The sequence below is a fragment of the Sinohyriopsis cumingii genome, chromosome 5, assembly GCF_028554795.1.
Source record: "Sinohyriopsis cumingii isolate HCF-2022 chromosome 5, ASM2855479v2, whole genome shotgun sequence".
NCBI lineage: Eukaryota > Metazoa > Mollusca > Bivalvia > Unionida > Unionidae > Sinohyriopsis > Sinohyriopsis cumingii.
In genome coordinates, this window is record NC_142965.1 from 799142 (window position 1) to 823858 (window position 24717).

At 34.8% G+C, this 24717-nt stretch overlaps 1 protein-coding gene across 1 annotated transcript in view; it reads right to left on the reverse strand.

The window, feature by feature from the left end:
- Window positions 1-23553, reverse strand: part of LOC149798508 (uncharacterized) — a 26733-nt gene extending 3180 nt beyond the window's left edge. The window contains exons 1-10 of the mRNA XM_089957113.1: window positions 23483-23553; window positions 19767-19885; window positions 19044-19157; window positions 16257-16370; window positions 13030-13143; window positions 12394-12507; window positions 11816-11929; window positions 7869-8174; window positions 5746-6096; window positions 4583-4735 (exon numbers count right to left, since the gene is read on the reverse strand). Coding sequence (XP_089813239.1) covers window positions 4583-4735; window positions 5746-6096; window positions 7869-8174; window positions 11816-11929; window positions 12394-12507; window positions 13030-13143; window positions 16257-16370; window positions 19044-19157; window positions 19767-19885; window positions 23483-23553 — 1570 coding nt within the window. The remainder of the gene's footprint in view (window positions 1-4582; window positions 4736-5745; window positions 6097-7868; window positions 8175-11815; window positions 11930-12393; window positions 12508-13029; window positions 13144-16256; window positions 16371-19043; window positions 19158-19766; window positions 19886-23482) is intronic.
- Window positions 23554-24717: the final 1164 nt, after the last annotated feature.

Sequence of the window (24717 nt, forward strand, 5' to 3'; positions counted from 1 at the left end):
TCTCTTATTTGTCTGTGTTTGATTTTGCAAAGGGATACATTTTTGTTAGCCAAAGTGAGCAGAGATGCCTCGTGTGAACAATGCTGATAACTTCTGCTATGTTTGCTGTGACGTGACTTTTGCATCAAAAAGGTGCAGTGTAACCACTATGGTTAAGAAAGCCTATCACCTTATTTTGGCTACAAAATTGGAGATCAGGACAAGCGGTGGGCCCAACACATATGCCTCAACACTTGTGTAACACATCTTTGCCAGTTTTTGAACAGGAAAAGGAAATATATACCGTTAGCATTGCCAGTGATTTGGAGAGAGCAACCAGATCATATCAGCAATTGTTAATTCTGCATGGTGCCTCCAGTTGGGAAAGATGTGTCAAAGAAGAAAAATAAGGACTGTGCATTATCCAAACATTCCATCAGCAATAAGCCCAATATCCCACGAACAAGGACTGCTTGTTCCTGAAGCACCAAAATCATTATCCCTTGAGTCAGACGAGGAAAAGGAAGATGATAAAACTTCTAGTCCTGAACCATCAATGTCACATGACCCACATTTTCTCACCACATCCTCCTCCTCTGAACCACACCTCATAACAAATTGTGATCTGAATGACCTTGTCAGGGAATTGGAACTATTCAAGAGTAAGGCAGATTAGTTGGGCTCCAGACTACAGCTGTGGAATCTCCTGGCAGGTGATATTAAGATTTCTATGTTCCGTGACCGTCAAAAGGATCTTGTTCCATTTTCTTCACGGAAGGTGATCTTGTAGTCTACTACAACATTGATGGTGTGATGGCAGCCCTTATCATCGACTTTGATCCAAAAACACGAGCCTTAAATCTGTTATGCAATGTTTTGTCATCATTCCGAGTTGGACATGCAGTCCATATAAAGGAAACCTAAATAATCCCGAAACCACGTTCAAGGTGCATAAACTATGATTATCATCAGTGGCAGCTTTGTTCCGATTTGTAAGTTATTGCTCTCTTGTTTGGTCTGCAGACTTGATATGCAAAGTACTACTGTTTTCTCTGCGAATTTGGTAGTCGTGCGGAAGATTCCCGCTGCATCAAGGGATAATGGCCACTCCGACTGCATCAAGAGAGATTGGCCACTCCGACAGCCATTGAAGTCAGGGAGGGAAAGTGTTCAGCATCCTTTACCTGTTGAATCAAGGTAGATTTTAGTACCATCAAGTTGTGTGTGATGGAGAACATTGTCAAGGCCATTGACAAAATACAAGCAGTTTTCAAATACCTCCATGGAATATTTCTAAGTTAAGTGAAGCTAAGATAAAGGAAGGTTTCTTTGCTGGTCCTCAGATTCGTGAATTTCTTCGAGATGATGCATTTGACCGCGCACTGCATGGCAAGGAAAAGACGGCACGGAAAGCATTCCAGTTAGTTGCAATAAATTTTCTCGGAAAGTCATATAAAAGCCTTGTTTGCAACATGTCACTAAACATATATGTTTACACTCTCATCTAGGTTATTTTCAACCGAACTGCGGAGCAGGGAGCGAAGTGAACAGCGACCGATTTCACCCGGCCATTGCAACAATGGAGAAACGCTATCAGGGCAAATGGAACTCATCAAAACTTGGGGACTATTGCTGGACAGTGAAAAGAGATGTTTCATTTTAATGAATACAAGAGACAAGCCAAGAAACGCCTAGTAGACACTAACTAAGGACTAAACTAGGTACTTAAATGTACATGATATTAATTTTGCCTTTTGTTTCATGATACAACTTATTTATATAACCATGTTGCTGTTTTTTAAAGTGTTATATAAACAGAACAGATGAAATATTTTCGTGTAACTCAACCATAAACATATGAAAAGACCTAGGTTTACAATTTACGATTAAAACTATACTATCTACACAATATACATAGACGTAAAATATTAAACTTAAATATATTGGAAACATTAGGTAATCAGTTTTTTTATTGTCATATTTGAATGCAGCACACAAAAAATCCATGATAAATACAACATTTTAAAACATTGTAGACCCTTCTCACGTTGTCTCGTACACCAGTTAACTCTACTTAAGGTTGAAAAAAATTCATAAACATATTCCGAAAAATATTAGAAAATGTTTTGTTATGTTTCTCAGCTGAATTGCGTCGAAATGTTATAGGGTATGCTTAAAATCAAGAGTAGACGTCAATGTCTTAAAATTGTAAATTTAATTGACAGCACTGTTCGTTTAGAAAAGTAATATACAGATTAGCGTCCATGACAAATATGCGTCATCTGGTTATTTCGCCTTAATAAGCGTGGTCACCGTATTAATATACAAAATCTAGCATGTCGACCCTTTCCAACTTACTTACAGCTTGACATCATTTCAAATAAGTCAGTGTGAATCTGTGTGTGATATTTGATTTTACCTTCTTAGGGTAGTTACAGCATGGCATAGTTCGCTTGATGCAGTATCAATTTCAATACTGTTTCTTTCCAGGGTCATTGATAAGAATTGCATTGAAAATAATTAAAATATCGTTCTAGTTGAGTTTGTTTAAAGGGACTCTTAAGCTATCTTTTAAAGATTGAAACAGCTAAATTCCGTGATGATCACGTTGCGAGATAACACTAATATACATCTCATCAGTGTTTTTTCTATTTTCCCTTTTCTCCAGATGGAAAATATGTTATATTGGAAATCAGCATTCACTGTTTTAACATCAATTACATTAATTAATAAAGATTCGGCTAGTTTAGTTTTGCAGTCCGAAATGCGTCTGCTCCTTACGTAAGGTGAAAACTGCACAGTTGCCACGCTTATTGTGTCAAGTTAAAACTTGTGGCATGCAAAGGTAAGAAACGGAGGAACCTTTGTCACAACAAGATAATCTTACATGCTTCAGACCTCAATTATCTCCCCTCAAAGTTGACCAAAATAAGAAAGCTATTCTGAATGACTTATTGACTAAATTTCATCATAAATGTGATAAAAGGAAGAGACTAATCATAAACAAGGAACATAATTACAGCAGTGAACTGAAACTGAAATAGTAAAAGCCTGCCCCCGTAATGAGCCAGTTTAGTGTTGCACCGGCGTATTAGTTTGCCACTTCATAATTATTTTGGGATACAATTTCATCAACAAGGCAGAAATACCTTCCACAACTTATCACATGCTCAATACGTTAGGCTACTTCTATTACTACAACTAGTTATTCTTCTACCATGGGTACTAGTACTATGTAGTAGTACGACTACTATTATTATTACTACCAGTGATAATACTAATAATACTAACAATAACGATAGCGATAACTATAATAATGACGATGATGATACAAAATGTCAATAGTGAATGATTTGAATTTTGGAAGACAGAAGGGACATTTCCTGGCGAAAATATTATCTTTAGAGAGATCCATTATGAATCCGAAAGCAAACGCAATTAAAACTGTGCAGCATACATTATTGAGTCTTGACATGTAGACTAAAAGGTGAATCTGGATAATTTACCAATAATGTTTTTTTCAATTTATTAATTACCATAAAAACAAGCACTTTATCACTGAGAGATAGCAATAGGTTATTATGGGTCAATGCAACAATGGTCCGTTGCGAAAATCATATACATATTTTTGTGAATACGCCATGTGTGAATCACATTGCGTTTTGATATATCTGCTGTCTTGGGATATCAAATGATTTTATTCTAAAGCTAACAGACCACATTTAATGTACGTGATATATTTAAATATTAAATGTTGTTAGTTGGTCTGGTAGTCAGGTAGCATACTAATGGTCCAAACAAGAAAAATAGGGATGGATAATGAATAAAATAACTTTATGATACTCTCTCCCTCCCCCTGTCTGGGCCATCGTAACAAGATACTGGCTCAAATCAGTTAATAAAGGAGTTCATCAGGTTGACGCCATTGTTATGCGACGATGTCTTTGGACCGATGGTTGATGATAAAATATACAGCAAAACCGATCAACAGAAATGGAAAGAGAGTTATGAACTATAAACGCTATGCTATAGTCGGTAGCAGTATTATTTAAAGCACAATACTGACTTAGATCAACTGTATATACATTTGTTGGTTCCTCACTTCCTGTACTTCTTAGTTGTTTATTATTCTAGCCAGTATGTGAAGAAAGTAACTGTGCTGTGTTTGCAATACTCTACGATAAACTTTGCTTCATATATAAATCATAATTCTGTCATATATTTATTTATTCAGTATAACAAAAACAGAAACTCAAACTAGAAAATTAACAATTTATAAATTTGCAAGGATTGTGAATCGCGGCATAAAGTACCGAACTACATTTCATGTCGGACGCATGCTGTATATGTCGAACATGATTGTACAATATTGTTAATGTACATCGAAAAGGAAATGCAACATTCGAAGTGTAAAGTGACGTTGTAAGAATGTATTGTGATTGAATTATCTTATATCTTTCTGCACGTTAATTGTCTAGTATTTTGTATTGTTTCTGTGGTGTCCTGTGTATTTTCAGTCTATCAAGTGTCAGTCAAAGGTTTAATACATAATTGATTGATAGCTAACGCGAATGTAAAAAAAAAATTAAATTAGACGACTCACGTGCTCGACATATTCCAATATTATCATAAAAACATTGCCCTTGCTGACATTTTCCTGGCACAGGGGCACCACTAAGGCACGTGAGAAACAATTCACAGTCACTCTGAAGATAAGAAATATTCGATCCTTGTGGGACACCTTCGCATATATCAGCTGCAAAAGTAAAATCATTTAATTAATTATTTTTTAACATTCTTTATGGGTCTACATATCGCTATCTGTATTTCGATTCGGATGAATTCCTAAATTCAATTACCCCATTAAAATATGACGCATTCTAACAAGATCTATTTTGAAGCGTAGTTTGAATACATTAATGATGAAATTCGGGGAAAACTATGTTGTCGGTTGCTCATACCATGCGTCAGATCTATTGGCAGCTATGAAGGCATGCGAATAACTGCAAGCAATTCGGTCATGGTTAAGTGGCTGAGAGTATTACAGAACAAGTATCCAGTTCTGAGGAAAATTCCTTAAAGTATTTCATCCCAATTTACATCTTTGGTAAGTATATTTCTTCATTATAAGTTAACTAAACGAACTTATGTTGAAGAAAGTGAGGGAAACATGTCATGTTATCTTAAAAGGATACATGATATTCCGTCTCCAAATCAAATTACTCCTGAATGAAAATGACTGATATGATTATGACCTATACAACTTGAGAAATTACGAGTGTGCTTTAGCTTTCAACCCCACCCTCAACATCAGGGATTAGCATCATATCTGAGCATCAAATTCAGACCATATTGTTGTTTATCCACTTTAGTGCGCATTCTTATATGTAACATTTTCCCTTGTTGCAAACCAAATAATTACTTTGAGAATAGTAGATTGCGGTAAGGAAATCAAGGTAAAATGGCTGTTTCGTATTCTATATCACTCCTGAAAATGTACTGCATACACAATTATGCAAATTATCCCCTTTGCTTTTAACATAATGGAATATTACCTAAAATGTAACATTACCAAAGCTTGTGGGATTCATTCCACTACATTATATTACAGAACTTAAGTCAGGTACGGTTTCAGTATTTTCGATGATTATAACAAAGCAATACATAATTATGATTCATAGAAGCATGAAAGCCATTACAAATGTATATTTATGATTGAGAGGGCTCAACCATTGCCTTATAAAATAACTGTATACTACGGATTACCTGGGACTAGTCGTATTGTTCTTTCCTCTGAAACCAGTCTGATACCAGTGTTCCCATTAGTTATGTTGTTAATAAGCACACAACGTATGCGTGCATTATCCCAATCTGATGTAAATTTTCCGTTGATAAAAAATATAAATCTTTGCTTGTTTCCACAATCTGTAGTAATGTTCACTCGTGCTTCATTGTAGCCTTGATAGAAATAAAAGGTTCCATTTTTGTTCACTTCTGCTATTAAAATTTCGCCTGGATTTTCTATGTCAGCTTCGCATACAAAAGGATACTTGACGCTATGGTAATTATCTCTGATCATAATATCTGGAAGCTGCAATATGGGTTTTTCCCTTTCTCCTGGAATGAGGAATATATAGGTTTGTTACATGAAAGTATTATCAATAAATGCCGTAATGAAAATCATCATTTACAATTACATTTTCATGCCGCAGAATCCTGAACGTTTTTGTTATTATTTCAGGTTTAGATTTTTTAAATTATTCCATTCATCCGGAGAATTCCAAATTATTTCTTCTTCTCAAATTATACGGCATAATGTACAAAAATAAAATTGATTAAATGTGGTACCCTCTTTCGGCAGTAAACTCTTGAGATAACATTTTAATGAAAAGCGATTGGAAAAGACACATATTTCACCTATTTTCAGTTTACATATTTTTTCACCATGTCTACTTGATACTTTCTGCGCTGATGTATTTTTATATTAAAAAATATAATACATAAATAAACATCCGTTTTTCTTAACTTCTGTTATTAACTTTCCGCAAGGGTTTTCAACCTCCCCTTCTCTAACGAATATATAATTAACGTCATTGCAACTATCTTGAACCTTTATTGTTGTTTTTATCTGTCAGTCCTGGACGAAAACGAAAACCATAGATGAAATGATTTGCTACTACTTGCATAATATATGTTAATCCATCTCATAATCTTCAACTTTATATCTTACCCACATCCTTTTACTATTATGACATTTTTGGCTGCGTGTAATACAGGCAGAAACTTTCAAGACACTTAAACGAGGAACTGAAACTGCAGGGTACTTAATCACAGATAAATTATAATAATGTAAGAAATCTCGAAGATCCTTCATACTCAACAGTCGGTTTCGACTATATGAAGATCTGTGTGTTCTCATTTGACATTTTATTCATATTTTGATTTGTATAATCACCAATAGTTTATAATTGCAGACGAAATGCTTATAAATTTTCCGAATATACTTTTCATCGTTTTGATTACGTTTTTTTTTTTGTATTTCATATGTATATTATTTCTCTTTATTCACTCCTTCAATGACTCTATTTTCAATGTCTCTGTAAATGTGTCAGTATTTGCCGACAGTGGCTTTCTAACGTGCAAATATTGGTTCACACACAAACACAAATGGATACATACATACATACATACACACACACACACACACACACACACACATATATATATATATATATATATATATATATATATATATATATATATATATATATATATATATATATATATAAACGACGATGATATTAATAGATGCAAATGGATTCAAACATCCAAAAACCATTTGGTCAAAATTATATAAGACTTTAAATCATGTAAAGAGAGAAATACAAACGTTTGCTGCTTAGATGATGTGCATGGTTTTTCTACTATGAGCCGAAGGTCCGTAAACATGTGCAATTTTAAACTTGCTCCTTTAGCTTACAAAAACAACAATATGCCTTATCATCAAATGAAAAGGATATATCGGGGTTACTATTAGGTCTGTTTCGTCAAGACTGATAAACAATTCATTCATTCTGTTGCTGACCACCATAGCCTAAATAACAAACAAAACTTTAAAGTAACATTTTAGTATTCGTGTCCAGGCAACGAAGTGTTGCCAAGACACGAACGTATACATCATATAATCGTTTTCCTTATCTCTGTTAAATCGATACTTAAAAAATCTATCAGATTTGATATGGGCTTTTATATAAGCAATATTTTTGCATGTGTGATAATAATCTACCTTTATATGTATACGTTTCTAAGATGATCTCAGTACGAACCACTTCCATTAAAGACGCGGAAACTGAGAGGAATATCCGTTCATAAGTTATCAATATACTCACGTTTCACAGTGGCGTTGTCAGACACCGCACCCCTTGTACAGTAGTACGATCCTTCATATTCACAGGACGCATTTAAAATGAATATGGTTATATTAACATTATATCCGGAAAATGTTATGTTGACAGCAAAGCCATTCAAAATAGTCCCAGGTTCATTATTTACAAAATTAACAACCTTAACTTCCTGTTGATTGGTTCTTGATACACGGCTTAAGCTCAAGTTGCCATTCCAACCAGCAACTGTACATATAAGCTGCAAAGGCACACCAACCACAGCCGTGTAATACTTCATATTAAACGCCACACCTGAAAGAAAGTGATTTTTATAACTAAATATATGTCATATATTGAAACTATATATGATGCTACTTAACACGTGTTAAATGGACTCGTGTGTAGCGGACACGCTCACATAACGACCATGTAATTAATTCTCATATATCTACATATACATTCTGGATTCCTAAGAAAGATTAAGTAAAATCATTTATTTGTGATGTATACTTAGTAGTGATGGAGTATTGGCTGGTGTATTTAGGCAAGGCGATGGGTGATGTTTACCCACGGACCTGCTCTCGAATCTCCATAGAGTACGAATTAAAAATTCTCTAGCCTGTATGATAGTATTATTTGAATTCAATAGAAATTCTGCCTACCATTATCAAGTATTCTCTTATATTATTGAGGGATAGCACTTTCTGTTCTGTCTGGTGTATATTTATAAATCTGTATAATTAATCCTATATACCGTGATTTCTTTCTTAGGAATCCAGAATATATAGATAAGAATCAAATACTAGGTCGTCATGCAAATGTGCTTATTATACCGATTAAGTAGCATCGCATTGGGTGATGTATGTTTAGTAATGATGGAATATGAGCTGGTGTATGTAGGCAAGACGATTTGTGTCGTTTACCCGCGGACTGGTTTTCTGGGGTTCGAATATCCATAGAGTACAAATTAATAATTCTCTAACCTGTATGATAGTATTATTTATATTATATATATATATATATATATATATATATATATATATATATATATATATATATATATATATATATATAAGATATCATTCTATCTATTTGGTAACATGTGTATATGTCAGTCTTTATTAATGTATGTATGTATGTATGTATGCATGTATGTATGTTTGTATGCATGTATGCATGTATGCATTAGTTTTATAATGTTGGTAAATTTTGTTTCCATCTGTGTATGAATATAAAAATCATGTAATTTATATTTATTAACATTTAAATAACACTTCGTTCATATTAAATATTCTGAGGATTATTCAATAAGATGTGTGCATAAACCTTGTTTATTATTTGGACTAATGTTTACTTTAAATGCCATCATCTCTTCATAAAGGCCAAAAATGAATATTTATTCACATCCTTTGGAAGGTAAGGAAAAATGAAAATGTATTACTACCGAGAAATAGAAGAAAATGTCAGGATATGGAACTTCGATTCAATTAAATTTGCTGAATTTTTTAGTTTCACAATAATATATAGGAAATATCAACATATTAAGTCATCACATGCGAGCTACTTTAACGAAGAGCGACAATAATTTACTCATCTCGCCAAAACGGCTTCTGTTGTATGTTTTTACAAGTAAACATTTGATTAACTAACAACCTTGACCAAACATATTGTGACAAACAGTCAATGGTTTGAAAGAGGAATTGAACAAATTCATTAAGATTTTGCTAACATATTAACTTAATTCTTCTAGTTTTACTTTCTTCTGCCCAACAGCTGCAGAAAAGGTGCGGTTAAAATTTTGTAGAATATTGGATAAGTGCTTCCTTGTTATCAATATCTACAGGTGACTGCATCTTCCAATCTCCATATGAAAACTGACTGAAAGCCCATTAGCAATTAATAAAATAGTAATCTGAGGAGGGGCTTTGCCCCTGAAACAATATGCACCATCGACCGGAGAAAGATGTATGCAAAGATGACGAACCTCTGTCAGCCATGATTCTTATATTAAACTGATTATAAACCCCGGTTACACTTTAGTTGAACCATTGACGTCAGCCTATTATAAGTATAGTCGTCAATTCAGCTGACGGATTGTCACTATTAAACTTTATGCAACACAGACTTGCGAGAAATGCGTGCTTACGGTCTGTATAAAGCGAATATAATCCTAAATTTGCTAAGTAAATTAGTTTAATTATCTATTTTTAGCCTCAAATCTGATAACACTGAACTTCTGTCAGCCATATTTCTTGCATGAAACCGATTATAAACCCCGGTTACATTTTACTGAACAAATGACGCCAGACAATCATAAGTATAGTCATCATTCCAGCAGACGGATTACAGCATCAAGCGTGATACAACACATGTTTGAAATATTGAGTGCTGAAAGTCTCGATAAAGCGAGTATCGGCCTCAAAATTACTAAGTAACTTACTTTAATTCTTTATCTTTCGTGGTTAAAATCTGATAAGACTGAACTGGACCATAATGTTAAATTTGGTTGTAAGAAAGTGTTTTACATGGGTGCAGCGAAATACGAACTTAATGCATGCATATGTTTTAATTTAGGTTTCCTACTTAATTCAATATTGTGATGAAATTAGTTAGCATGAATTATTGACCTTTTTTTCTACTTTGTAAAGTTTTTGAAACCCGACCGTATTTATTCTAGGATGTCACAAAGCATGTACTAATAGGAATGTTTAACGGAATAACTTTTGAATTTTATTTTATGTCATTTCATTTTCTTTTCCTGGTTATGTTTGATTAGAAGTTTGTATTTCAGCCGAGAAAGTAGACTTACGACGGCTTATAAACAAAATACATTCTACGTTTCGAATCCCCGGAATCTTTCCACAATTTAGTTAGCAAATCTGTCAAAGTAAATTTTAAAAAAACTACGTTATTACCACTCATCCCTTTCAAATGTTTAAGTGGATTTTCAAATAAATGTATATTGCCATATACCATTGGTGAAATCATTCATAACAATTTTCCATTAAAATATAAAGGCATATTAAATGCCGCCCGAAAAAATTGAGTTTACAAGAACTGTGCTTGTTTCAAAGATTAAAAAAAAATTATATTGACTGAATATAAGTGTATGTTACACGCTGCTGCAATCATGCTCTAAGAAGAAAAGATCACGCCAAATCAACGGCAAAATGAATTGTCCTTAAATTTCATAATGCATTCGTTTCAACACATCACTTCATTTAAAGTCATTATATGTGCATGAAAGCATGGATTTAAAAATATTAGACAATCAACAGCTGTGCCTTCCGTGCAGTTCCTACCCATCCAACCGTTTAAGCAATTGCACACATATAAACCTTTGGTGCTTGTGATTGTTCTCAACGAAATAATTGCAAGATCAAGCTAAAGGCTGAATAACATCTTATGTGTATACAAAATTTTACAAAACCATAATGATATTAGGGACACTATATGATCATCAAAGATGTTCGTGAATGCTTTCCAATAACAGACATACATATATTGAACTGTAGAGATATCGGAAACCAACTGTATTTATAGATGTTTGTAGCAAGGCATATTTCGTTTGGCATATTTCTTAATTTATCTAGTTAATTTTAATTTATTGCTCTTCATTTTCATTTCCCTGCTAATATTCAATTAGACGTTTTTACTTCGAACCAATCTGCAGGATTGCTACGTATTATCAACGCCATACACACTTCGTTTAGAAACCCCAGGATCATACCGCATGGTAAATTGCAAATTATTCAATGTAAATGTAAACACAATGTACATCAGCCCCACTCGTAATATAAATTAGTTTGAGTGAAAATTCAAATGAATGGTATGCAGGCAGCAAGACTATGGATTTCCACACTGAGCTCTTTCCTAACAAGAAAACAACTTACACCTAACATCATAATCATGCAAAGTTTCCATTATGAACAGAACGTAAGGAATAACTTTACCTTCTGTGCAGTTCCTGCCCATCCAACCGTTAGTACAGTTGCATATGTATGAACCAATGATGTTTGTGCATGTACCGTTATTTCCACATGGTGAAAAGATGCATTCATTTATGTCTGAAACAACAAAAAGGTCACATTCAGCTCATTAGTTACTGAGTAGTTTCTTTTTCTGCTTACTCCTTATAGTAATATATGCAGCCGTTACTCAGCCGGAACCGACATTACATCACGGATTTGTACGTTTTGCATAGTGCATGTTTTCAAAACTTAATTTATTTTAAGGTTGCACCTGATAACGTTAGAACACATGCACAACAACATGCCATAGATTAACAAGATTTCTTGATTGATTTACGTAAATGTTTAAACAATTTATCCTCATATATTTTCTGAGTATCAGTGTATGCTATAATCTGCTACAAATATGCTCTACGAAATAAATCTAACACGAAATGAGCAGCAAAATGGATTGTCCTTGAATTTCACAATGAGTTCGTTTCAACAAAGTACTTCCTTTAAAAACATTATATGTGCATGAAAGCATGGATTTATAAATATAAGAAAATCAACAGCTGTACCTTCCGTGCAGTTCCTACCCATCCATCCGTTTAAGCAATTGCATACATATGAACCGTTGGTGATCGTGCATGTTGCGTTATTTCCACATGGTGAACTAATACATACATTCAGGGCTGAAATGTAGATTGTATACATTATGATTACTAGGTGATCAGTGTTAAATATTATCTCTTCCACTGAATCAAGCATATCAGGTAGAATTACATCGAAATCCTCGTTCATTTCTTCCTGCCCTTCCAGGAATGGAGCTTCCTTGCAATTTAGGACCATGCGAACCACAGAAGCTCAGGAAGAACACAGTAATATAATACGCCGATAAGTATATTTAGCCGTCGCCTTAATACAATTTGCTCAGATTATATTATGTACCGTTTCGCTCAACCAAATAGTTGCAAAATCAAATTAAAGGATGAACTGACGTCTTCCGTGCATACCAACTTTTAAACAAACACAATGATAGTAGGGATACTGCATGCACAAAAATAAACGCATCTTGACTGATAATCTTGGTTTAAGGCTTAATAACGTTTTCGATTTTAATACGCAAGGTATCCAAGATGAAGTGCTCAACAATTTAGTTACAGTTGAATGATGCGCTCATTTCATTATGAACAGAAGGCAAATAATAACTTTACCTTCTGTGCAGTTCCTGCCCATCCAACCGCTTGTACAGTTGCACGTGTATGAACCCATGGTGTTTACGCATGTAGCGTTATTTCCACATGGCGAAATGTTGCATTCATTTATGTCTGAAACGAAAGACAAGTCACTTTCAGGTAATTAAGTGCTGAATGTTGTCGTTTTCGTTTATGTCTTACATAAATATATACAGGTGTGACTAAGTCGGTCCAACTTTACATTATGACATTGTGCGCCCTGAAAAACGCAATTTACAAGCCCAGTCGATTTTAAGATTGTACTTGTTAACATGGGAACACAGACACGAGCATGGAGCGAGGGCTCACAGAAGTTAGTGGTTTCTCTTGATAGAACAGTAAACATCGTATCCTCATATATTATCTGAGTATACGTGTATATTATACGTTCCTACCGAATGCCTTAAGAATAAAAGCTGGCGAATAGAGAGTAGCAGAGGTGTTTGTATTTGAATATTGTAATGAGAATTGTTCTGCATAGAATATCATTTGGAACGCCCCTTTTGTGCATGAAAGCTGGAATGTATAAATAGAGCACAATCCGCCGGTGTAACTGCATAGCAGTTACTACCCATCCAACCGTTTGAAGAGTTGCATAGCCTAGGAACTGCTAGGGTAGTGCAAGTTCCATTATTTCCACATGGTGAACTAGCACATACGTTCAGAAATGAAATGTTGATTGTTTAGATTAACTCTACCTACTTTTGAGTTCCGTATATGCTCTTTTCCTCTCTACTTTGTATATCAGATAGAATTGTTTTGGAACAGACTTTTTTCTGTTACAGTGTTTCCCGAAATACAGGTTCCTCGTAATTGCCAGCTGTAGTGAATTCCAAAACGCAGGAACAAACACAATGACAAAATAAATGACAACGATGTCTATATTCAGTCTTCAACTAAATGCAATTTGAACACATTGTATGTGAAGCATCCGTTTTGGTAAATGAAACAAACGCAAAGCCAAATTAAAGGCTTAATTCATAACTTAAACGCGTACAAATTCGGACAGAACGACAATTATGCTCGTGTCATATTATTGTATCCCTATTTGTGAATGCTTTATCATTGCTCAGAAAGTGTGTACTAGCCTGTAGAGTCGTTGAAACATACCATCTTTATTCATTTATGCAACGAAGCATGTATCAGTAGAAAGCCTTTCGATATTGACTTTTATTTTTATCTGGCTTCATTTCAATTAAATTTCCCATATGGTTTCTGGTCATGGTTTGTTCTTCAGCAGAAAATTTGCTTGTTCCGGCTTATAAACAAGATAAATATTACGATTAGAGACAACAATTTCATTTCACATTTTGAGTCGCAAATTTGTCAAAGTAAGTCTGAAAATAGACTACATTAAAACCATTCTTCCTCCTCAATGGTATACACCAGAATTCTAATAAACGCATGTTGACTGATAATGCTGGTTTAAGCCTTAATGACATTTTCGATTTTAATATACAAGGTATCCAAGATGCAGTGTGCAAGAATTTAGTCACATTTGACTTCTGCGCTCATTCCTAACGATTCAAAAACGTTTTGAAAGAAACATTATGAACAAAACAGAAACAAAAAATTTACCTTCTGCGCAATTCCTGCCGATCCAACGGCTTTTACAGTTGCACTGGTATGAACCAGTGGTGTTAATGCATGTAGCGTTATGTCCACATGGTGAAATGTTGCATTCATTTATGTCAGAAACGAAAAACAAATCAAAATACTCAAATTAGTTGATTGTAGGTGTCTTTTTTGTTTTTCTTTCTTATATAAAAATTTGCAGGTTTCACTTAGTCGAAACCGAAACCAAAATTATATTATAATTTTGTTGTCTCTGCATACTGCAATTTAAAAGCCCAATCGTATTTAATATTGTGATTCGTAGCGTTAGGACACTGGCACCCTCATGCAGTGAAGGCTGAAAGGGACAGTTGTCAACTCTACAATACTTTGTGAGCATATTATCTTCATATCAGAGTATACGTGAATGCTACACGTTTCTATATAAATCCCTAAGGACAAAAGCTCACACCCGAACGAATTGCAAAACTGATTAGCATTGGATATCATAATGTGGTTTGATATGCATGGTATATCACATTTACGCGGTATATGTATATGAAAGCTGATATTTATTAACATAGGACAACACTCGGCCATAACTCCCGTGCAGTTCCTACTCATGCAAATGTTTAAAGAGTTGCACTCATATGATCCGTTCCTGTTTGTGAAAGTTGCATTATTTCCACACGGGGAAATTATAACAAACATTCTGTGATGTAACGTTGATTTTATACATTATTTGTGCTTTTTCTGAGTGTCATTTATGCTCTTGTCCTCTTCATTATGCATAACAGAACGGAACGTTTAGGAGTAATTTTGGTTTGCTAGAACGTTTCCCGGAAGACAGTTTCCTCGCTCTTTGGAACCTTACCAAATCCAGACCGGCAGGAACAATTCAGTAACAAAATAAATGATGCCAATATCTATATTCAAGCGCCCACTAAATAGAACTTAAACATGTTGTATTTTGAAAATCTATTAGGTAAACGAAACAAACGCAAGGTCAAATTAAAATCTGAGTTCCCAATTTACGCCTGTACAAAGTCGCCCTAAACCATAATGATGGTATTAAGATATTATGGACAAGTCGTATGCATCCTCGATGCTCGTCAATGCTTTCACGTTGCTCAACAAGTATATATAAACATGTGGACACACTGAAAACCTATCGTATTTATTCTTAGATGTAACAAAGCATGTATTAGTAGGAATGATTTAGAGAATCACTTTGAAATTTTATTTTATGTCAGTCATTTTCTTGTCCTGGTTATATTCAGTTCGACGTTTGTATTTTGGTCGAAAAAGAAGAGTTCCAACGGCTTATAAGCATCTTATATTTTACGTTTTGAAGACCAAGATTCCTTTCACAAGTTAATTCGCAAATTTGTGAAATTAAATTTTAACATAAACTACATTGATCAAACTCATCCCTTTCAACTGTTCAAATGGAATTTCCCATATGTGTATTTTACCATAAAACCTTGCTTTAAGCATTAGTACTAATATTCCAATAAAATATATAAGTATACAAAATGCCGTCCGAAAGATCTGAAATTTTCGCTCTTCACGTGTTTAAAGAATAAAACAACCTATACAAAACATAACATTTAAGCAAAATTTACATTAGGAAAATAACGCAATAGTATTACCTTCTGTGCAGTTCTTGCCAGTCCAACCGCTAGTACAGTTGCATATGTATGAACCAATGATGTTTGTGCATGTACCGTTATTTCCACATGGTGAAAAGCTGCATTCATTTATGTCTGAAACAACAAACAGGTCACATTCAGCTCATTAGTTACTGAGTGGTTTCTTTTTCTGCTTTCTCCTTCTAGTAACATATGCAGCCGTTACTCAGCCGGAACCGACATTACATCACGGATTTGTCCGTTTTGCATAGTGCATGTTCAAAACTTAATTCATTTTAAGGTTGCACCTGATAACGTTAGAACACATGCACAACAACATGCCATAGATTAATAAGATTTCTTGACTGCGTAAATGTTTAAACAATTTATCCTCATATATTTTCTGAGTATCAGTGTATGCTATAATCTGCTACAGATATGCTCTACGAAATAAATCTAACACGAAATGAGCAGCAAAATGGATTGTCCTTGAATTTCATTATGCGTTCGTTTCAACAAAGCACTTCTTTTAAAAACATTACATGTGCATGAAAGCATGGATTTATAAATATAAGAAAATCAACAGCTGTACCTTCCGTGCAGTTCCTACCCATCCATCCGTTTAAGCAATTGCATACATATGAACCGTTGGTGATCGTGCATGTTGCGTTATTTCCACATGGTGAACTAATACATACATTCAGGGCTGAAATGTAGATTGTATACATTATGACTACTAGGTGATCAGTCTTAAATATTGTCTCTTCTTCTGAACTAAGCATATCAGGTAGAATTACATCGAAATCCTCGTTCATTTCTTCCTGCGCTTCCAGGAATAGAGTTGCCTTGCAATTTAGGACCATGCGAACCACATTAGCTCAAGAAGAACACAGTAAAAATATAATACGCCGATAAGTATATTTAGCCGTCGCCTTAATACAATTTGATTAGATTATATTATGTACCGTTTCGCTCAACCAAATAGTTGCAAAATCAAATTAAAAGGATGAATTGACGTCTTCCGTGTATACCAACTTTTAAACAAACACAATGATAGTAGGGATACTGCATGGACAAAAATAAACGCATCTTGACTGATAATCTTGGTTTAAGGCTTAATAACATTTTTGATTTTAATATACAATGTATCCAAGATGAAGTGCATAAGAATTTAGTCACAGTTGAATGCTGCGCGCATTTCATTATGAACAGAAGGCAAGTAATAACTTTACCTTCTGTGCAGTTCCTGCCCATCCAACCGCTTGTACAGTTGCACGTGTATGAACCCATGGTGTTTACGCATGTAGCGTTATTTCCACATGGCGAAATGTTGCATTCATTTATCTCTGAAACGAAAGACAAGTCACTTTCAGGTAATTAAGTGCTGAATGTTGTCGTTTTCGTTTACGTCTTACATAAATATATACAGGTGTGACTAAGTCAGTCCAACTTTCCATTATGACTTTGTGCGCCCCAAATAATGAAATTTACAAGCCAAGTCATTTTTAAGATTGTACTTGATAACATTAGGACACAGACACGAGGGCTCACAGAAGTTAGTGGTTTCTCTTGATAGAACAGTAAACATCGGATCTTCATGTATTATCTGAATATACGTGTATATTATACGTTCCTACCGAATGCCTTAAGAATAAAAGCTGGCGAATAGAGAGTAGCAGAGGTGTTTGTATTTGAATATGGTAATGAGAATTGATCTGCATAGAATATCATTTGGAAACCCTCTTTTCTGCATGAAACCTGGAATGTATAAAGAGAGCACAATCAGTCGATAAAACCCCATTTCAGTTATTACCCATCCAACCGTTTAAAGAGTTGCATAGCCTAGGAACCGTTAAGGCTCTTGCAAGTTCCATTATTTCCATATGGTGAACTAGCACATATATTCAGAACTGAAATGTTCATTGTTTACATTAACTCTACTTGCTTTTGAGTGCCGTATATGCTCCTTTCCTCTCTACTATGTATGTCAGATAGAATTGTTTTGGAACAGACTTTTTTCTGTTACAGTGTTTCCCGGAATACAGGTTCCTCGCAATTGCCAGCCGTAGTGAATTCCAAAATGCAGCAACAACACAATAACAAAACAAATAACACCGATGTCTATATTCAGTCTTCGACTAAATGCAATTTGAGCACATTGTATGTGAAGCATCTGTTTGGTAAATGAAACAAACGCAAAGCCAAATTAAAGCCTTAAGTCATAACTTAAACTCGTACAAATTCGAACAGAACTACAATTATGCTTGTGTTATATTATGCCCAAGCCATATAGTCTATCGGTATTTGTGAATGCTTTATCATTGATCAGAAAATGTTTACTAGCCTGTAGAGTCGTTGAAAACATAGCATCTTTATTAATTTATGCAACGAAGCATGTACCAATTGCAAGCCTTACGACATTGACTTTTATTTTTACCTGGTTTCATTTCAATTAAATTTCCCACATGGTTTCTGGTCAGAGTTTGTTCTTCAGCAGAATATGTACGCTTGTTCAGGCTCATTAACAAGATAAATGTTACGATTAGAAACCATAAGTTCATTCCACAGTTTTAATCGCAAATTTGTCAAAGCCAATTTGGGAATAGACTACATTAACACCATTCTTCCTCTTCAGTGGTATACACCAAAATTCTAATAAACGCATGTTGACTGATAATCCTTGTTTTAAGCCTTAATAACATTTTCGATTTTATATAGAAGGCATCCAAGATGCAGTGCGCAAGAATTTAGTCACATTTGAATACTGCGCTCATTCCGTTATGAACAGAACGCAAGGAATATCTGTACCTTCTGTGCAGTTCCTGCCCATCCAACCGCTTGTACAGTTGCACGTGTATGAACCCATGGTGTTTACGCATGTAGCGTTATTTCCACATGTCGAAATGTTGCATTCATTTATGTCTGAAACGAAAGACAGGTCACCTTCAGGTAATTAGGTGCTGAATGTTTTCGTTTTCGTTTATGTCTTACATAAATATATACAGGTGTGACTAAGTCGGTCCAACTTTACATTATGACATTGTGCGCCCTGAAAAACGCAATTTACAAGCCCAGTCGATTTTAAGATTGTACTTGTTAACATGGAACACAGACACGAGCATGGAGCGAGGGCTCACAAAAGTTAATGGTTTCTCTTGATAGAACAGTAATCGTCGTATCTTCATATATTATCTGAGTATACGTGTATATTATACGTTCCTGCAGAATGCCTTAAGAATAAAAGCTGGCGAATAGAGAGTAACAGAGGTGTTTGTATTTGAATATTGTAATGAGGATTGTTCTGCATAGAATATCATTTGGAACGCCCCTTTTGTGCATGAAAGCTGGAATGTATAAATAGAGCACAATCCGCCGGTATAACTGCATAGCAGTTACTACCCATCCAACCGTTTGAAGAGTTGCATAGCCTAGGAACTGCTAGGGTTAGTGCAAGTTCCATTATTTCCACATGGTGAACTAGCACATACGTTCAGAAATGAAATGTTGATTGTTTAGATTAACTCTACCTACTTTTGAGTTCCGTATATGCTCTTTTCCTCTCTACTTTGTATATCAGATAGAATTGTTTTGGAACAGTCTTTTTTTCTGTTACAGTGTTTCCCGGAATACAGGTTCCTCGTAATTGCCAGCTGTAGTGAATTCCAAAACGCAGGAACAAACACAATGACAAAACAAATGACAACGATGTATATATTCAGTCTTCAACTAAATGCAATTTGAACACATTGTATGTGAAGCATCCGTTTTGGTAAATGAAACAAACGCAAAGCCAAATTAAAGGCTTAATTCATAACTTAAACGCGTACAAATTCGGACAGAACGACAATTATGCTCGTGTTATATTATTGTATCCCTATTTGTGAATGCTTTATCATTGCTCAGAAAGTGTGTACTAGCCTGTAGAGTCGTTGAAACATACCATCTTTATTCATTTATGCAACGAAGCATGTACCAGCAGAAAGCCTTTCGATATTGACTTTTATTTTTATCTGGCTTCATTTCAATTAAATTTCCCACATGGTTTCTGGTCATAGTTTGTTCTTCAGCAGAAAATTTGCTTGTTCCGGCTAATAAACAAGATAAATATTACGAATGGAGACAACAATTTCATTTCACATTTTGAGTCGCAAATTTGTCAAAGTCAGTCTGAAAATAGACTACATTAAAACCATTCTTCCTCCTCAATGGTATACACCAGAATTCTAATAAACGCATGTTGACTGATAATGCTGGTTTAAGCCTTAATGACATTTTCGATTTTAATATACAAGGTATCCAAGATGCAGTGTGCAAGAATTTAGTCACATTTGACTTCTGCGCTCATTCCTAACGATTCAAAAACGTTTTGAAAGAAACATTATGAACAAAACAGAAGCAAAAAATTTACCTTCTGCGCAATTCCTGCCGATCCAACGGCTTTTACAGTTGCACTGGTATGAACCAGTGGTTTTAATGCATGTAGCGTTATGTCCACATGGTGAAATGTTGCATTCGTTTATGTCAGAAACGGAAAACAAATCAAAATACCCAAATTAGTTGATTGTAGGTGTCTTTTTAATTTTTCTTTCTTATATAAAAATTTGCAGGTTTCACTTAGTCGAAACCGAAACCAAAATTATATTATAATTTTGTTGTCTCTGCATACTGCAATTTAAAAGCCCAATCGTATTTAATATTGTGATTCGTAGCGTTAGGACACTGGCACCCTCATGCAGTGAAGGCTGAAAGGGACACTTGTCAACTCTACATTACTTTGTGAGTATATTATCTTCATATCAGAGTATACGTGAATGCTACACGTTTCTATATAAATCCCTAAGGACAAAAGCTCACACCCGAACGAATTGCAAAACTGATTAGCATTGGATATCATAATGTGGTTTGATATGCATGGTATATCACATTTACGCGGTATATGTATATGAAAGCTGATATTTATTAACATAGGACAACACTCGGCCATAACTCCCGTGCAGTTCCTACTCATGCAAATGTTTAAAGAGTTGCACTCATATGATCCGTTCCTGTTTGTGAAAGTTGCATTATTTCCACACGGGGAAATTATAACAAACATTCTGTGATGTAACGTTGATTTTATACATTATTTGTGCTTTTTCTGAGTGTCATTTATGCTCTTGTCCTCTTCATTATGCATAACAGAACGGAACGTTTAGGAGTAATTTTGGTTTGTTAGAATGTTTCCCAGAAGACAGTTTCCTCGCTCTTTGGAACCTTACCAAATCCAGACCGGCAGGAACAATTCAGTAACAAAATAAATGATGCCAATATCTATATTAAAGCGCCCACTAAATAGAACTTAAACATGTTGTATTTTGAAAATCTATTAGGTAAACGAAACAAACGCAAGGTCAAATTAAAATCTGAGTTCCCAATTTACGCCTGTACAAAGTCGCCCTAAACCATAATGATGGTATTAAGATATTATGGACAAGTCGTATGCATCCTCGATGCTCGTCAATGCTTTCACGTTGCTCAACAAGTATATATAAACATGTGGACACACTGAAAACCTATCGTATTTATTCTTAGATGTAACAAAGCATGTATTAGTAGGAATGATTTAGAGAATCACTTTGAAATTTTATTTTATGTCAGTCATTTTCTTGTCCTGGTTATATTCAGTTCGACGTTTGTATTTTGGTCGAAAAAGAAGAGTTCCAACGGCTTATAAGCATCTTATATTTTACGTTTTGAAGACCAAGATTCCTTTCACAAGTTAATTCGCAAATTTGTGAAATTAAATTTTAACATAAACTACATTGATCAAACTCATCCCTTTCAACTGTTCAAATGGAATTTCCCATATGTGTATTTTACCATAAAACCTTGCTTTAAGCATTAGTACTAATATTCCAATAAAATATATAAGTATACAAAATGCCGTCCGAAAGATCTGAAATTTTCGCTCTTCACGTGTTTAAAGAATAAAACAACCTATACAAAACATAACATTTAAGCAAAATTTACATTAGGAAAATAACGCAATAGTATTACCTTCTGTGCAGTTCTTGCCAGTCCAACCGCTAGTACAGTTGCATATGTATGAACCAATGATGTTTGTGCATGTACCGTTATTTCCACATGGTGAAAAGCTGCATTCATTTATGTCTGAAACAACAAACAGGTCATATTCAGCTCATTAGTTACTGAGTGGTTTCTTTTTCTGCTTTCTCCTTCTAGTAACATATGCAGCCGTTACTCAGCCGGAACCGACATTACATCACGGATTTGTCCGTTTTGCATAGTGCATGTTCAAAACTTAATTCATTTTAAGGTTGCACCTGATAACGTTAGAACACATGCACAACAACATGCCATAGATTAATAAGATTTCTTGACTGCGTAAATGTTTAAACAATTTATCCTCATATATTTTCTGAGTATCAGTGTATGCTATAATCTGCTACAGATATGCTCTACGAAATAAATCTAACACGAAATGAGCAGCAAAATGGATTGTCCTTGAATTTCATTATGCGTTCGTTTCAACAAAGCACTTCTTTTAAAAACATTACATGTGCATGAAAGCATGGATTTATAAATATAAGAAAATCAACAGCTGTACCTTCCGTGCAGTTCCTACCCATCCATCCGTTTAAGCAATTGCATACATATGAACCGTTGGTGATCGTGCATGTTGCGTTATTTCCACATGGTGAACTAATACATACATTCAGGGCTGAAATGTAGATTGTATACATTATGACTACTAGGTGATCAGTCTTAAATATTGTCTCTTCTTCTGAACTAAGCATATCAGGTAGAATTACATCGAAATCCTCGTTCATTTCTTCCTGCGCTTCCAGGAATAGAGTTGCCTTGCAATTTAGGACCATGCGAACCACATTAGCTCAAGAAGAACACAGTAAAAATATAATACGCCGATAAGCATATTTAGCCGTCGCCTTAATACAATTTGATTAGATTATATTATGTACCGTTTCGCTCAACCAAATAGTTGCAAAATCAAATTAAAAGGATGAATTGACGTCTTCCGTGTATACCAACTTTTAAACAAACACAATGATAGTAGGGATACTGCATGGACAAAAATAAACGCATCTTGACTGATAATCTTGGTTTAAGGCTTAATAACATTTTTGATTTTAATATACAATGTATCCAAGATGAAGTGCATAAGAATTTAGTCACAGTTGAATGCTGCGCGCATTTCATTATGAACAGAAGGCAAGTAATAACTTTACCTTCTGTGCAGTTCCTGCCCATCCAACCGCTTGTACAGTTGCACGTGTATGAACCCATGGTGTTTACGCATGTAGCGTTATTTCCACATGGCGAAATGTTGCATTCATTTATCTCTGAAACGAAAGACAAGTCACTTTCAGGTAATTAAGTGCTGAATGTTGTCGTTTTCGTTTACGTCTTACATAAATATATACAGGTGTGACTAAGTCAGTCCAACTTTCCATTATGACTTTGTGCGCCCCAAATAATGAAATTTACAAGCCAAGTCATTTTTAAGATTGTACTTGATAACATTAGGACACAGACACGAGGGCTCACAGAAGTTAGTGGTTTCTCTTGATAGAACAGTAAACATCGGATCTTCATGTATTATCTGAATATACGTGTATATTATACGTTCCTACCGAATGCCTTAAGAATAAAAGCTGGCGAATAGAGAGTAGCAGAGGTGTTTGTATTTGAATATGGTAATGAGAATTGATCTGCATAGAATATCATTTGGAAACCCTCTTTTCTGCATGAAACCTGGAATGTATAAAGAGAGCACAATCAGTCGATAAAACCCCATTTCAGTTATTACCCATCCAACCGTTTAAAGAGTTGCATAGCCTAGGAACCGTTAAGGCTCTTGCAAGTTCCATTATTTCCATATGGTGAACTAGCACATATATTCAGAACTGAAATGTTCATTGTTTACATTAACTCTACTTGCTTTTGAGTGCCGTATATGCTCCTTTCCTCTCTACTATGTATGTCAGATAGAATTGTTTTGGAACAGACTTTTTTCTGTTACAGTGTTTCCCGGAATACAGGTTCCTCGCAATTGCCAGCCGTAGTGAATTCCAAAACGCAGCAACAACACAATAACAAAACAAATAACACCGATGTCTATATTCAGTCTTCGACTAAATGCAATTTGAGCACATTGTATGTGAAGCATCTGTTTGGTAAATGAAACAAACGCAAAGCCAAATTAAAGCCTTAAGTCATAACTTAAACTCGTACAAATTCGAACAGAACTACAATTATGCTTGTGTTATATTATGCCCAAGCCATATAGTCTATCGGTATTTGTGAATGCTTTGTCATTGATCAGAAAATGTTTACTAGCCTGTAGAGTCGTTGAAAACATAGCATCTTTATTAATTTATGCAACGAAGCATGTACCAATTGCAAGCCTTACGACATTGACTTTTATTTTTACCTGGTTTCATTTCAATTAAATTTCCCACAT